Here is a 16,210-nt window from a genome sequence, read left to right as displayed (position 1 = left end):
GAGAGGAGAGGCTAGCTCTATGGATAGTGCCATCTAGTGGACATGGGAGGATATGTTTTCAGGATCAGGTACCTCACGGGCAAATGCTCTGATCCCTACTCAGCTGATGTATAATTACTCTTCTATTGCTATAATAAGACACTACAACCAAATCGACACGTAGAAGAAACTGTTTGGGGCTTGCAGTTTCAGAGGGTGTATCCATGACCATCATGGCAGGGAGCATGGAAGCAGGCGGGCAGGCGTGGTGCCGGGGCAGTAGCTGAGAGCTCACATCTTGAGACTCAACCACAAGGCAAAGAAAGAAAATTGGGATTGGTGTGGGCTCTGGAAACCTCCATTGCCACACCTCCTCTAATAAGGCCACACCCCCTAATCCTCCCCAACCAGCTCCACCAACTTCAAGTATTCAGACATAAGAGCCTATGGGGGGTGGGGAAGGTGTTGAGAGGGCATTTTCATTCAAACCCCTGCAGCTGGACAGTGGAAGAGACTGAAGTTCACGGGGCTTCTGATTGGCCACTGTCTCAGCAGAGAATTAGCCACGTGTGAGGTAGAGATCCTCTAAGGCAGGCCGTCCACAGTAGGCAGTCCCAGGATGCAGCAGCCCCACGGGGGGTGCCGCCCTGTCTGCCTCAACACCTGATTCCACATGTCCAAAAGCCAGTGACAGATGTTTCCCCAGACCCTGCCTGCTGCTCTGTGTTGTGCTGGTAAGTGGCTCAGGCCTGTCAGTTCTTGGCAGTATGCAAGGTCAGTTCCACTTCCCTCCTCTTCTGCTGCTACTTGGCCTGACAAGCCCTCCCAAGTGTTCCAGCAAAACCAGATAATCATCTTCCAAATGCCTCTTCTTTAGCTCTGCTGCTCAGAGCAGACTCTCAGCTCTCACAGCAGTGGCAGTGGCAGTGGCAGTGGCAGCAGCAGCGGCACATTATACCCAGGTCCTACAGCATGCACTGATTAGCCCCCGTCCTCCGACTGCTGTCCCTGCTCGTCCGTTAACTCCACATGCATCAGCCTCAGGAAGTTGGCATCCGATGCCCTGAAGGGTGTTCCTTGGCTCTGCTCAGGAGTTGCATAGCTAATGACCAGCCGTCAAACCACATCCATCCTTCACACCTCATCACTCAGGCTGTCTTGACCACAGGCTCCCTGTAGTTTTTTTTTCTCTCCTCCTGGGTATAACCCAGGCAGTCGGTGATTAGGACACAGAGAACCTACACTGAGTCAGGGTCCCTGGACTGAGACCTAGCGTGCAAGGAACAGGTGTTAAGAACATTCTCATCAGAGCTGCAGCACCCAGGGGACCACCAAGCTACCCAAGCACTTCTCCTTGGGGCTTCTAGTTAGCCTTGCATGTACATAGACTGCAGGCGGCCTAGGGCATCTGTTGTTTTTAAACAAAATCCCAAATGTTTAATTTTACCAATAAAGACTCAGGAGCCAGATGCTGGGACGAAAGCTTGCTAGCTCAGAGAGGCAGAGAAAGCACCCAGCTGACCTTCCTACCCAGCTCACGACCCAGAGGAGAAAAAGACCACTTTCCCAACACTGTCTCCAAAAAACCTCTCAAACTCAGTGTTCCTCCTTTCTACTTCCTGTGCGTCTTCCTATCCACCCTCCCATCTTCCTCTTACTCTCTCTGCTTTTTTCCTATGTTCACTTCCTGCCAACTGGTTGCTTGTGCCACCTCTTGACCCACGGCTGACTTTATTCAATCCTCTTTATAATATTTAAGCAGAGAGCTCTTGGATTAAAGATGTGTGCTAGGACTGAGCTACAGAACTAGAAACAGCCCCCCCTCCCCCCCGGGAAACAACACAATCTTGGATTTCACAATGTGATCAAATATCCTGCAACACATATCTCATGTCCTTTTCTTCTTTCCCAGGAAGCTATGCCCCAGACATCTGTGGTCTTCTCCAGCATCCTTGGGCCCAACTGTAACAGACAGGTGCAGCCCGGCATGGGGGAAAGAGGAGGTGGGGCCAGCAGCGGCTCCAGGGACCTCATTTTCCAAGATGGCCGCCTCACTTCTGGATCCTTGGAGGCCTTGATGGAGCATCTCGTCCCAACGGTGGACTACTATCCTGATGTGAGTGGCTGGGACCTGGGGAAGCTGGACCAGCAAGTGACAGGGAGGGGTAACCTGGGCACCAAGCAATGCTGCTTCTGGGGCGGGGGGGGGGGGGGAAGGCTCAGATGGGGCTGAAGAGTTGAGCAGGGCAGTAAGGACAATATTGCCTCCTGGGTCTTCATCACTTTCTACTCTGCACATGAACACCTCGTCTAGGGGAAGCTGACCTGACTTCCCTGCTGCCCTCAAGCAGGTGAAGATAAGGGGAGGGCAGATAGGAAGTGGAGATATATAAAGGGCCCATGTCTGGAGGAAGAAGAGTTTGGAGGGTAAGGCCAGCATGGGGGTCCTGTGACCTGGTAGCTCAGACTACTTCCTAGATGTCGTCTGAGATGTGCTGAGAAGCACAAATTCCAAAGGAAGAAGACCCACCCCTTCTCTGAGGTGTGTGGATGCCACAGCCCTTTCTCTGTTCAACAGTCCAAAGTTTTCCTCCTCATCTCATCGGGCATCAGGCATACTGGGAACAGAGAAGACAATATCTCGTCACGTTTGTCTTTCCTTTCACCTTTGATGGGTAACATCACTTAGCAAGAGTAGCTCTGCAAGCCAGTCCCAGCCAAGCAGCCCCTGTCCATCACTGTCCATCCTGGGGGCAATGTCAGGCGCTTGGCCTTCAGATACAGGGTAGGAGGGATTGCTGCTCTCTCTAGCTGTCCCTTTCCTTTCCTTTCCTTTCCTTTCCTTTCCTTTCCTTTCTTTTCCTTTTTTTGTCATTTGAGTTAAGGTCTCATTATGAGAATCTGGCTGTCCAGGAACTTACCATATAGCTTGGGCTGGCCTCAAATTCACAGAGATCCGCCTGCCTCTGACTATAGAGTGCTGGGATTAAAAGTGTGCACCACTATGCCTGGGTATTGTTTGTTTGTTTGTTTGGTGTATATGGGTATTTTGTTTGTATGTGTGTCTGGAACCTCTGGGACTGGAGTTAGAGACAGTTGTGAGCTGCCATGTGGGTTATAGGAATTGGGTCCTCTGGAAGAGCAGCCAATGCTGTTAACCACTGAGCCATCTCTCCAGCCCTTCTAGCTGCCTTTCTTTCTTTCTTTCTTTCTTTCTTTTCTCTCTCTTTTTTTTAATGTATTTATTTATTTATTTTATGTATATGCATACACTATCTTTATGCACACCCAAAGAGGGCACCACATATCAATACAGATAGCTGTGAGCCACCATGTGGTTGCTGGGAATTGAACTCAGGACCTCTGGAAGAGCAGCCGGTGCTCTTAACCACTGAGCCATCTCTCCAGCCCTCTTTTCTCTCTTTTCAAAACAGGATTTCTCTGTGTAACCTTGGCTGTCCTGCATACGTTTTATAAACCAGGCTACTGCCCTCAAACTCACAGCGATCCACCTTCCTTTGCCTCCCAAGTGCTGGGTCTAAAGGCATGCATCACCACACCAGGCTCTCTAGCTGCCTCTTAAGGGCAGTGTGGGGGCTAATGTTGGGGGTTGGTCTGGTGCTATATATTCAATTGTTAATTACTGGCCCCCAAGATCTGTTTATACCCCAGATGGCCAGGTGAAAGTCTATATTCTGAATTAAGAGTACAGATTACCCTCAATGATGCTGTCCTTGGACAACTCCATAGAGTAGCCTTAAATGCTTGGGACAAGGTTGATCAACAGGGACAGACGGAATTGTTTACAAAGATAATCCAAGGTTCAAATGAACAATATCAGATGCAAATGCTAGAGGAATTCTATTGGATCTCTAGCTTTTGAGAATGCTAATGCTGAATGCAAAAGCTGTTAGACCCCTGAGGGCAAGATCCACACCTCCATGAATGGATCAAAACTACTGCAGACACAGAAACAAATGCTCATGATTCAGTTATAGTTGGACAAACAGCTACAGGAGACATCAAAACACAAAATGCCCATTGCTATGGCTGTGAAAACTCAAGCCATTCCCTAAAGCACTGTGAGAAAACAGTTGCTAGGGAATTTTTTTCTGTAATAGGAATAATTCAGGGAAAAGATTTCCTATGAAATGTAGATGATGTGGAAGGAACAGCCATGTGGCTCATGAATGTAGGTCATCCAAATTAAGGCAATTCCTTAATTTCTCAAAGCTGACTAAGGAGTTTCGCTCAAGGCCCGACAAAAACAACATGAGCCATTTGTTTCCTGTCCCCCCAAAAAGGATTATTCTAAATGGCAACTAGAAATTTCAAGGCCTGATAGGACAAACAGGGCTACTGAAAACTTAGAAAAACCATTTAACGGAGGTAAGGATGCTCCTAGGGATAAAACAAGAGATGATAAATATACAAAAACAAACAAACAAACAACAAAACAAAAACCGTACAGATATTTTGACAAACTACTATAAAGGATAAGAGGCCAAAGTTAAAATTAAAGTTAGATGGCATTGAGACTGAAGGATTAGTGGATATTGGGGCAGATGTAAGAATAATTTCCCAAGATTCCTGGCATCCACTTTGGCCACTTCAAAAGGTCTCTAGGGCTGGAGAGATGACTCAGCGGTTAAGAGCACTGACTACTCTTCCAGAGGTCATGAGTTCAATTCCCAGTAACCACATGGTGGGTCACAACCATCTACAATGTGATCTGATACTCTTCTGGCCTGCAAGTGTACATGCAGGCAGAGCATTGTATACACAGTAATAAATAAATAAACCTTTAAAAAAAGAATTAAAAAAAAAAAAAGGTCTCTAAACAGCTCCTAGGGATTGGGACATTGTCTCAGGTAAAATAAAGTTTAAATTGGATTAAATAGGACCAGAAGGTCAAATAGAAGGTTAAGGCCGTATGTGGCAGACATAGTCATGACATACGGGAAACACAGATTAACATTCCTTCAACTTTAGAGACAAGCTGTAAGGAGGAGATGTCTCTAATAAATTAAAAGATGTTATTGAAGACAGCTACTGACTTTCCAAGCTGTGCACAGGCAGGTCACGTGGGGTAGCCAGCACATGGCCAGGAGCAGCTTGCTCTGAGGACTGGCCTGATGGAGCAGAAGCAGCCCAGCTGGGGCATGTGCAAGCCTTTTTGGGGATTTTGAGTGGGAAGCTTCCCAGATAGGAATGATCCAGGCAAGTGACAGGGGAGGTGTGGCTGGGGGAGAGTCAAGTAGCTTAGGAGGTTGGTATCTGCCCAGTGCTAGTGTTTTAGGCTTATTATAAGTCTAACAAGTCTCTGTGTCTCTTATTTATAAAATAGTGGGTTAAGGACTAACTGCTGCTGTATATTAATACAACTCTAATTAATATTAATAGGACAATTAATTCCACTTACATCTGTCTTAATACTTATATGCATCGATATTGAAAGCCAGCTTGGCTTTTCCACCTCTAAGGCCACCCCTGCCCTCCCTGGGCTCTGAGACAGGAAGCCTTTCCTGTCCTTCCTTCTGTCAGTCCTGTAAACCCTGTCAGGGATGAGATAGGGCTGCTGCTGCTGCTGCTGCTGCTGCTGCTGGCGATGCAGAGTGGTTGCTGAGAGACCGAGACAGAGCTGGGAGGAGGAACCCTGGGTCTGGAAGAAACCCACGGCAGGGCCACTTTCCCTCAACCCTGACTATGCTATGGAGCCGTGACCATGTGCCAAAGCGAGGGAAGTTCCCGTATGAGCTGTCACAGAGGACCTCAGCCTGCCGCCATCCACTTAGTTCTCAGAAGGCTGTGCCCTGGGACACCCCCTACAGGTTCCTCAGAGGGCAGCAGGTCAGGAAGCAGAGTGGGGAGTCCAGCAGTGCACTGGCTCCTCTCAGAGTTCCTGATCCCCCCAACCCCACACATGCCAAGCATACATGTACCATGAAAACACACAAAAGACCCCCCCCTCCTTGCACATGGCTAGGAGCCCATGCTGTGGCCCTAACATGCTTCTCCTTACATGTCTGGGTCGTCTGATTGTAAGACAGGCCTTGAGTGTCGCACCTGCTGGTTGGGATGCCTGAGCACTCATCCTGTACAGCTGGGACAGGTCACAGGCTGCTCTCAGGGTCAAAGGTACATCCGGTGTGCCAGGGAGAGCCTTGCGTGCCCCAATGGCATGAACATGTCCTGCTTCGGGTTGCACGCACTCCTTGCTGACTCAGTCCAGCTCACTTCAGGATGGGGCAAGTGAGTTTCTGTCCTATGGGCTTGGAGTTGGGGGGGGGGGGCCTAGAGACCTAGGCAGCCCAGTTTACAGCAGCCAAATAGAGGGACACCAGGGTCCAAGGAGGTTAGAGTCCCCCAGAGGACCCCAACCTGTCGTATCACCTGTCTGCAGGAAGGAGCCTGTAAAAACTGACCCATAGGAAGCACACGAGAACCATTGGTGGCTCTGTCACCTACGGCTTTCAGTTTGGCTTGGACCAGGCATCATGAACCTGGCAACAGGGGCCCATCATAGTGTGAGACAGAGAATCCTGGAGAATTCCAGGAGGGCTGTGCCTCCCGGGTTTGCAGGCCTAGCAGTGAAAGGAAACAAGGTCGTGCAAGATAAAGGAAGGTGTATAGGGACAGTCACGGGGTGATGGCCTGGGAGAAGCCGACTGTACCTGTGGAAGCGTTCTGACCCGTCGTCATTGACCCCTCCACTTCTTCTAGAGGACATACATCTTCACATTTCTCCTGAGTTCCCGGGTCTTCATGCCCCCTCACGACCTTTTGGCTCGAGTAGGACAGATCTGCCTGGAGCAGAGGCAACAGCTAGAGGCTGGGCCTGAGAAGGTAAGCCACCGAAGGGTTGGTGCCCTTTGGCTCCTAGGTAGGAGGGGGGCAGGGAAGAGAGAAAGTGGGCGGGGCACCGTATGGCTCAGCCTACAGGCCCAGGGTGGGCTGGGCTGCTCTGTCCTGCCACAGCCCCTCCCCACCTCCCCCCAGGAGTGGCCCCTCAGGCCTAGCAGTGTTAACCCTGGAGTTCAACTGCTGGGACTGATAGTTGGGGCAGTGCGTGCACCTCCTGGTGCAGGGTCCCACAGACAACTAGCCTTCTGGTCAGTGTCCAGATTCCCTGAAAGGAAGTAATACGGCAAAAAAAGTCAAACCAGTCTTGGTCACCGCTGCCTCCCTGGGAGTCAGGTGGCTGCGTCCTCAGGCTGGCACTTGTTCACGTAGGAATGTTTAGTACTCTCCACTGGGGCTGTGTGTCCCTTCTGGACTGAGACATTTGGTCAGGAAGCCACAAGCACTCTGATGCTCTGTAGGTCAGGTGAATGAGCCACTTCAAGGTCTGGTTCCAAAGAAAGGGGGAGGGGTTTGTTGCGCAGGCACTGGCGGGTCTGCCAGTCAGAGTGTAGCCTGATCCACTGTGGTCCAGCCCTCTCTCGCTGGAGGTTTGTGGAGGGAGCCCATGGACGTCCTATACATCCGATCAGTCTTGTCAGAGTTGCTGGCCAGGTAGTGCAGCCTGCAGCATCCGCTTGTCCCGGTGTCCGCGACAAGTGGCTGGCTAGGCTGAGCCGGGCAAGGCCTCATGAGCCTGAAGGTTGAGTCTGAGGAGGGTTAGCTCTCATGGCAGTAGCGGTCTTGAAGCCAATACTATGGCTTGCTTTGGGCAGTGGTGATGATAGAAACGAGATCAGGGCCTGGGAGTAGTCATGGCGGGACCAGGGGGCTTTGGCTTGTGTGGGCACAGTTGAATATCCTGATTTCTCCAGTGCCCTCCCTGCGCCAGCAGCTAGACAGGTGTTTTGAGCAGAATAAACAGCCTCGCCCAGCAGGCCATCGCCCACCCCCAGCCCTGTGCTGAGTGCGAGGTTCCGCTACCTCCTCGGGGCTGCACCCCCCACCCAGTGCTTGCCCCAAACTCGCCTTTGGCAGTGAGGGGCAGAGCGGTTTGCATCTAATATTCTTCTTCTTGGTTGTGTGTTTTTATGGGTGAGATGTTTAACCATGGCGAGTAGAACTACTTTTCTGTCATGGTGGTGGTGCGTTTTGTTTTTTTTTTGTTTTTTTTTAAGTGAACTTAAGTGAAAAAGCCCATGTCAGGGAAGTAAGGAGACAAATGAGAAGCATACAGTCTAGTGTAGCTACGGCAGGACCTCTCGTGACCACAGGGGCTGTGTGCCCAGCACAAACCCTGGGAAGGGTAATGTTTGTCATTGTCACCTTGTGGCCCCCTCTGACTTGGGGGGTCTTGCATATTCCCCTGCTGCCCCAGGCCAAGCTAAAGTCCTTCTCTACCAAGATTGTGCAGCTGTTGAAGGAATGGACGGAGGCCTTCCCTTATGATTTTCAGGATGAAAAGGCCATGGCCGAGCTGAAGGCCATCGCACACCGTGTCACTCGGTGTGATGAGGTGAGGTCCTCCCTTGGTCCTTGGCCAGGTTGCTTGGGTGGTTTTGATAGTGCGTGGGGGGGGGGCGTGTGTGCGGGAAGATTCTTATATAAGGTCCCTTTCCTTGCGACCTCCCTGAGGGTAGCACACACAGGCGATCGCATAGCAGGCCAGCAGTGGGCTACATGGGCCCGTGTTATTACAGTTGCTATGACTCCATCCTCGCCAAAAGTCAGCGCCCTCGAGCCCAAGTAGGATCTTTCTGCCTGCTCTTCTGGCTCCCAGACTTGTCTTGGCCTTGGCTGAGACAGAAGCTGAGGACCTACGTGGCCTCTCCCCAGGATGGAGAACCCTGTGCTTAGCAGCTCTTGTTTGCTAGGTAGGGAAGCCTGGAGAGAGACCCTTGAGAGGCCAGTGAGCCTAGGACACCCCACCCAGGGAGAGAGCCTTGCCTGGTGCCTTCCAGGTTTCTCCTGCTGTGGGAGGCAGGGAGTAGCAGCTCTGCTGACAGCCTCTGGGACCCACTAACCAAGCCCTATCCCTACCTACTGCCCCTCCCCTAGCAGGACAGCCCGCTAACCCCACCCTTCTCTGCAGTCCCAGGGAGCCACTCTGTGGCCCACGTTGTCATCAAGGGCTCAAAGGTATATTCAGGATTGGATAGGAGGGTGGGAGCCGAAGGTGAGATATAGCACTCTCTGGGATGGGGGCTCTCTGTGGTGGAGGTGGTGGCCATGCTGCCACTCCACTCCAGCATCCTGATGCAGCCTTAACCCCACAGGAGAACGGCACGGTGAAGAAGGCCATTGCCCAAATGATACAAAGCTTGCTGCTGTCCCTGGCTGCCCGGAGTCAGCTCCAGGAGCTTCGGGAGAAGCTCCGGTCACCGGTTGTGGATAAAGGGCCTGTCCTTAAGGCCAAGCCACCAGCCGCCCAGAAAGACATCCTGGGTGTGTGCAGTGACCCCCTGGTGCTGGCCCAGCAGCTGACTCACATCGAACTGGTCAGTGCCGCTGCATGCTCTCATGCTGTGGGGTATGGTCGGGCCACACTTGGTAGTGCTTAGCCACTGGGTGCTGCAAGCATAGCTCCCTGCCGGTCAGTCTGGAGTGTGATAAGGAAGCCCGCCTTGCTTGCTCTTGCCACGACTGACGTAGGTTGGTTGTTAATCCAACAGGGCAATGGGTATCTCTGTGTCTGGTGTTGGATCTGGAAAAGTGTAGCATCTCTGAAGGAGTAGCGGGGGTGGGGGGACGGTAGCACTGGCCAGTGGTGGCCCCAGGATACAGGAAAGGCCTGGGAGGAGATTTCTGCCCTGGACAGGTTCTTTCTGCCCCTGTAGTCCCCACCACATCCCTTTGAGATGCTGACCCCTCTCCTTGTTGTCCCCTGATGAAGGAGAGGGTCAACAGCATCCGCCCTGAGGACCTGATGCAGATCATCAGCCACATGGACTCCTTGGACAACCACAGGGTGAGTGAGCGCACTCTGGGAGCCATGGCTGGTAGTTGGCCTAGCTGAGCCTGTCACGTGCACCCCCACATAGGCTGGGTTCAGGTCTCACTCATGTGATATGTGCTTTGAAGTCCTGGACCGTACCACCGGGTAGGTGTGGCTGTGGCTGTGGCCTCCCTGGGATTTGTCGTGGGGGTTAGTGATAACTACGCAGAGTGGTGCATCATGGGAAAAGCCAATCTAGACTGATGGGTTAGCCTGTCAGAACACCTAAGGACCAGGCAGGCATGGTCCACATCAGGCTTTGGGGCTTTGAGACCCTGGCCAGCCAGCCATGGCAACTGGCTTGTTCAAGCAGGGTCCCCAGGGCTCCCTGTGACATGCTTTGTCCCTCTAGTGCCGAGGAGATATGACCAAGACATACAGTCTAGAAGCCTATGACAACTGGTTCAACTGCTTGAGCATGCTCGTGGCTACAGAGGTGTGCCGGGTAAGTCTCCGCCATAGCACACCTGTGTCAGACCGTCTCTGCAAGGCTGAGGCAGCCTCAAGTAAATGCACGCGGTGCCCACTGCCAGGACCTCAGCCTGCCCCCCCCAGTAGGCCCGCACATACAATAATGATTCTTCTCCATGACAACAAAGACCTCATCCCTGGAGTGCTCACCTTGTGCCCAGAACTACCAAACCCATCATAGTGGACTCCATTGTCCTCAGTCTGTGAGGCAGGTGGCCTCATTTCTTCTGTGGATGACAATGGCACTGTGTTAGGACATATATGTAGTCCCCGAAGGGTGCAGTCTCAGGTTCCTGGCAGCTAAGCCCGATGCCCTCCCTGCAGTCTTTGCCCAAGGGTCCCTTGGTGGCTCCATGCCGAGGCAGACCCACTGTTTGCAGGTGGTAAAGAAGAAACACCGGACCCGCATGCTGGAGTTCTTCATTGACGTGGCCCGAGAGTGTTTCAATATTGGGAATTTCAACTCCATGATGGCCATCATATGTGAGTGTCCAAGTCCAGGGGGGGTGGCACACACTTGTACTCCGCCTTCTCCATGCCCTGACCTCTCCCCACTGTCCCTCCAGCTGGCATGAACCTCAGTCCAGTGGCACGGCTGAAGAAAACGTGGTCCAAAGTCAAGACAGCCAAGTTTGACGTCTTGGAGGTACTGGTGTCTGACCTCCCTCACGCATCTCATGCTGTACAGAGGGTCCTCAGTGGGGGTGTGTGGGCAGGGGTGGAGGGGAAGGGTGGCATCTTTCCTGTCACTCTCACAGACTTGGCCTTGTTGGTGCTGGGTGCTTGAGCTTTCCTTGGCCTTGCTGCTTCGGGTGCAATCAATACCTAAAGTGAGCCCGGAAGAGCGATAGTGAAAGCTTGAACTAAGTGATGCTGGCCACTGAGCAGTCACCATCTCCTGATCCTGGGTCACCTGTGTCCCTCCAGAAGCTGGCAGACAAGTCATCTGACACTCCACATTGATGTATTTGGCCACAGACTACTTTGTGTTTAGAAAACACTGATACAGCCAGGCGTGGTGGTGCACGCCTTTAATCCCAGCACTCAGGAGGCAGAGGCAGAGGCAGGCGGATTGCTGTGAGTTCGAGGCCAGCCTGGTCTACAAAGTGAGTCTAGGATAGCCAAGGCTGCACAGAGAAACCCGGTCTCAAAAAACCAAACCAAACCAAAACAAAAAACAAACCAGAAGACACTGATACTGGTGCCTCCTGTCGTGGTTGAGGCCTGAGTGGCGTCAGTTTGCATAGTGGCTTCAACCTTCCTAATGTTGTGAACCCTTTAATTCACTTCTTCATGTTGTGGTGACCCCCAACTGTAAAATTATTTTCATTGCTACTTCATAACTGTAAATTTGCTACTGTTATGAACCATAATGAAAATATGCTTTCCGATGGTCTTAGGTGACTCCTATAAAAGGATCATTTGACTGCAAAAGGGTCATGACCCACAGGTTGAGAACCACTGCTTTAAAGGAAGGCCCAAGGGCCCCACAGGACATTCCTGGGTCACTCCAAGGCCCAGGGCCTCAGGGGATGCTTTGGGCTTTTCCTTCTCCTGCTGACAGCTGGCCCCCCCCAGGACTATGCCTTCTCCATTTGCTGCCTCATACTCTACAGAGGGCTCAGTTGGTCAGTTTGAGGGGTTTACTCTGCCTTCCCTGTGCCTATAGCACCACATGGACCCCTCCAGCAACTTCTGCAACTACCGCACAGCCCTGCAGGGGGCAACACAGAGGTCTCAGACAGCCAACAGCAGTCACGAGAAGATTGTTATCCCAGTGTTCAACCTCTTCGTTAAGGACATCTACTTCCTGCACAAAATCCACACCAACCACCTGCCGGACGGGCACATTAACTTCAAAGTGAGCCCAGCCCCTTGAGGTCCCAGCATGGGCGGGGCAGACAGCATTCTGGTACTACCACAGCTACCAGACAGTGGCTTTGTAGCAGGGTGGGTGGTCCTTAAGCCCTGCCTGAGGTCTAGATGGCCCTTCAAGGATGGATGCACCAGCGGACCAGGGCTGATGTTCAGCCTTGCGCTATGAGGCGCAGCTCCTGTTTTTCTGGGGTGGAGGATCTCGGGGCTTGCTGTCCCAGGCCCTGTATTTATTCAGGATGGGGGTACTAGTCCTGACTCCATGAAAGAGGCAGAGGAGGAGTATCCGTAGGGACTTGGGGGTGAGGAGAAGTCTTGGTAAGAAAGGACTTGAGCAGGATCCCAGATAAACTGAGGAACCAGCTTTTTGGGCGAATGGTCCCTGGACAAGGGTGGGGGGGGGGTGGCAGAACAAAGGTGCTCCTGGGAAGTGTAGTACACATTAAGTAAGGGGTAGTTACATACCGCACGTTCATACCCATGCCCGGATAAGGAAGAGTGTGGCCTGTCCTGCGGGTGGCCCTCCCTGTGCTGGTATGGCTGGAGGGTGGTTGCCTGAGGCTGGAGACACAGATGGGGCCTTCTGGGTCTCGGTGCAGGAGAGACACAGGTCGTGTCATGGCCTGATTGCCTGTGCAGAGGGCAAGGCAGAGAGGCCTCAGGGATTTCTGCTGTCTCTGGTGCTGTACGAGCTGCCACAGCGTCAGCCAGACTGGCACTGCCACCATCCTCCTGCAGACAGACAGACATGGGGCCCTCATCTCTGGCTCTGACAATAGCGTTACGTTCATTCAGATGACATCCTGTTGGTGTTTTTGTCCCTTCAGAAATTTTGGGAAATTTCCAGACAGATCCATGAGTTCATGACATGGACACAGGTAGAGTGTCCCTTCGAGAAGGACAAGAAGATTCAGAGTTACCTGCTCACGGCACCCATCTACAGCGAGGAAGGTAAGGGGGCGTCTCCCGCAGGACACCCACCTCCCTAGGGCACAACTGTTCTCATGCAACCCAGGCTCCCTGACCTCTTGAGGTGGCCCTAGAAGACAGTCAGGGACCATTCGGGTACCTAGTCCTTTTGTCTTGGGCCTCACGTAGCCCTGGAAGGAAGGGGTGCCCCATGTGTGGAGATGCTGGCTCTCAGGGTCTCTTCTCCATCTCTCAGCTCTCTTTATCGCCTCCTTTGAAAGCGAAGGTCCTGAGAACCATATGGAGAAGGACAGCTGGAAGGCACTCAGGTAAGACATGCCAGGTGCACACCAGGTGCATGCGAGCCTGGGGAGGGAGAGGGTGGGCATGGGCCAGGTGCACCTGAGCCTGGGGAGGGAGAGGGTGGGCATGGGCCAGGTGCACCTGAGCCTGGGGAGGGAGAGGGTGGGCATGGACCAGGTGCACCTGAGCCTGGGGAGGGAGAGGGTGGGCATGGGCCAGGTGCACCTGAGCCTGGGGAGGGAGAGGGTGGGCATGGGCCAGGTGCACCTGAGCCTGGGGAGGGAGAGGGTGGGCATGGGCCAGGTGCACCTGAGCCTGGGGAGGGAGAGGGTGGACATGGGCCAGGTGCACCTGAGCCTGGGGAGGGAGAGGGTGGGCATGGGCCCGGTGCACGCGAGCCTGGGGAGGGGAAGAGGGTGGGCATGGGCCAGGTGCACGCCAGCCTGGGGAGGGGGAGGGTGGGCATGGGCCAGGTGGGCATGGTAGAAACAGATCTGGCTTTCCCAGTGGACGGTTTGGTAAGGTGCTGAAGACTGGGCTGGGCTAGGGTCTCTTCTCACAGAGATGGCGCTGGCCCTCTGCCCACTCAGGGGAGCCTGATGCAGCCCCTTCTGTTCACCTGCAGGACCACTCTCCTTAACAGAGCCTGAGGATGCTGCCTGCAGATGTTGCCGGCGGAAGCATAAAATACGAATCAAGTTTAAATCGTGATAGATGTGGGACGAGAAAGGAGGAGGCCTCACTGGCTGGGGTCCATTTTGTACATAACTTTTATGAAAAAGAAAATGGTAATTATTTCATGCATCAGCCTTTGGCACTTACAAAGTTTTTTTTTTCTTTTTTCTTTTTGGTTGTTGTTATTTATTTTAAACAGGGCAGGGCCCTGTTTTGGGGAGGGGCGGGAAAGAGTATCATGGGAGATGGTAACCATGGTAACATCTTATTCTAATGAAATGTAGATTTTTATTTTCTACTTTTGATGATTAACATCCTATGAAAAAAAAAATTTAAAGTAACCCAACCAAAACCAATGTGAGCCCTGCCTGCTCGGACGCCTCTCCAGCCAGTGTCTCTGATGTTGGGGTTAGTGCCTTAGAGGGTACTGGGGGTCCAGTCTTCCTGCTCCATTGTTGGAGCTGAAGCCAACTCTGTCCTGTGCCGCAAGGAGCCCACCCTCAGCAGCCTGGGCCACCAGGTTCCCACAGGAAGTGCTGGAGTGGCCAGGGGGTCTCGAGTGCACACTTCTGGAAGGGGACCTTTAATACTACGGGCTTTCCAAAGTTTACATTTTCATTTTCCTTTGATCAGGGATTTATGGGGTTGGGAGGGGCAAGGGGGATGCCTGACAGCATATTTTCTGTGAGAATATGTTTGGCAAATTGTTCTTCAATTGTGTTTTAGAAGAGAGAGGAAAAAAAAAAATCTAAGACCATATAGGGAGGGCATTGTAGCATTGTAAGTCTTCTGGGCTGCACCTGAGCCGAGGTGCTGTGAGAGAAGAACCCACAAACCAGATGTGAGGAAGGTAAGGCTGTACCCAAGGGAAGGAGAAGAAAAATGGGTGTGTGGCAGGTAGCCTCCCCTCCCTCTGGACGGAGCTGCCCCCTCACCGTGGGTCATCTGAAGCTCAGACAATTAGCCAGGCAGCCCCCCACCACTGCAGCACTTCTAGATGAAAATGTCCAATGTGGAGCAGGCTGTTTCTGATCCAAACACGGGGGAGTGGTTCATCTTTCATGTCTGACTTCCTGGTGTGAACCCTGGGTCTTCCTTACTGAGCATGGGTAGGATGGCTGTGCCCTCAGACAGCTGGAGACATCTGCACTGATTTGCTTGGCTTGGGTGGGAACTGCAGTAGGGAATAGCCGTGCCATTCCCAGGGCTCCTGGGGATAGCCTGGAGATGGCCAGCCATGCCATGGGGAGGTGGGCTAGGTGGCCACCCTCAGCCTTGGGGAGCCGAGTAGTTACACTGTATTGTCACAGTGTTTGCACTTTTCAGACCTTCCAGCTAGTACAGAATGTATATTGATAGTACATATTGATTTGTTTATGTCTTTGAGATAAAGGCTGGAAACTTGAGAATATATATATTTGGAATATAATGTTAAAACATTTTTTTTTTCCTGTTCATGTGTTAAGAGCCTTCAGTATATGTGTGCTTCAGGGTCACCGGTTCTAGTATCTTCTTGAGAAAGTGTCTACATTGCTATTTTATTGCCCCACTTTCATACACCTTACATTTGATGTTTTGGTATTTGGAGTTGATCTCTGAGTATAAAGCTGTACCATATGCGGGATGTCAGTTGTGGTGTGACTGGGTGTACTTGCATCAATAAAAGAACACGTTGCTCTTCTCCCTTGCCTGCGTGTGTGCTAAGGCGCCTGGAGGTGGGGGAGCATGTGGGATGGGGCTGCAGGGACTCACTGGAGGCTTCCAAGTGTGGGGAGGGACCCAGGAAGGGGCTTCTGTTTGCAGCCAAACTCCATTCTGACAATTGGCTTTTCGGGTGATTAATGTGAGACAAGAAAAGGATGCACAGGACAACTGTTGTGGCCCTGCTTTTCTGAAAGAACCACACCAAGGACATAGGATATGGCCATAAAGGTTAGGGACACATTGTTAACAATGTCATAGTCATAATGTTAACAGTCATAATGTTAACGGTCATAATCTTTTGTCTGTGGGGCTGCTGTGTCCTGCAGGTACCTGCTAGGCCTTCCTATAAAGCAGTCTGCAAGGGACCTTTTGTTGTAGTGACTATACTGTAGGGCAGTT

General features: G+C 52.1%; 1 protein-coding gene across 3 annotated transcripts in view; it reads left to right on the top strand.

The window, feature by feature from the left end:
• The window catches only part of RASGEF1A (RasGEF domain family member 1A), an 88,193-nt gene extending 72,405 nt beyond the window's left edge, over window positions 1–15,788 (top strand). For all 3 annotated transcript variants that reach the window (XM_084765603.1, XM_084765604.1, XM_084765602.1), the window contains exons 2-13: window positions 1,892–2,095; window positions 6,703–6,825; window positions 8,258–8,395; window positions 9,156–9,377; window positions 9,773–9,847; window positions 10,227–10,319; window positions 10,726–10,828; window positions 10,912–10,991; window positions 12,015–12,206; window positions 13,048–13,171; window positions 13,386–13,458; window positions 14,058–15,788. In XM_084765603.1, the coding sequence (XP_084621729.1) occupies window positions 1,898–2,095; window positions 6,703–6,825; window positions 8,258–8,395; window positions 9,156–9,377; window positions 9,773–9,847; window positions 10,227–10,319; window positions 10,726–10,828; window positions 10,912–10,991; window positions 12,015–12,206; window positions 13,048–13,171; window positions 13,386–13,458; window positions 14,058–14,082 (1,446 nt within the window). In that variant the 5' untranslated portion in view covers window positions 1,892–1,897 and the 3' untranslated portion in view covers window positions 14,083–15,788. The remainder of the gene's footprint in view (window positions 1–1,891; window positions 2,096–6,702; window positions 6,826–8,257; window positions 8,396–9,155; window positions 9,378–9,772; window positions 9,848–10,226; window positions 10,320–10,725; window positions 10,829–10,911; window positions 10,992–12,014; window positions 12,207–13,047; window positions 13,172–13,385; window positions 13,459–14,057) is intronic.
• Window positions 15,789–16,210: the final 422 nt, after the last annotated feature.

The sequence above is a fragment of the Acomys minous genome (genome assembly GCF_964271855.1).
Source record: "Acomys minous genome assembly, chromosome: 17".
Taxonomy (NCBI): domain Eukaryota; kingdom Metazoa; phylum Chordata; class Mammalia; order Rodentia; family Muridae; genus Acomys; species Acomys minous.
Note: the sequence above shows the minus strand (reverse complement) of the source record. Positions and strands in the feature narration are given on the sequence as shown.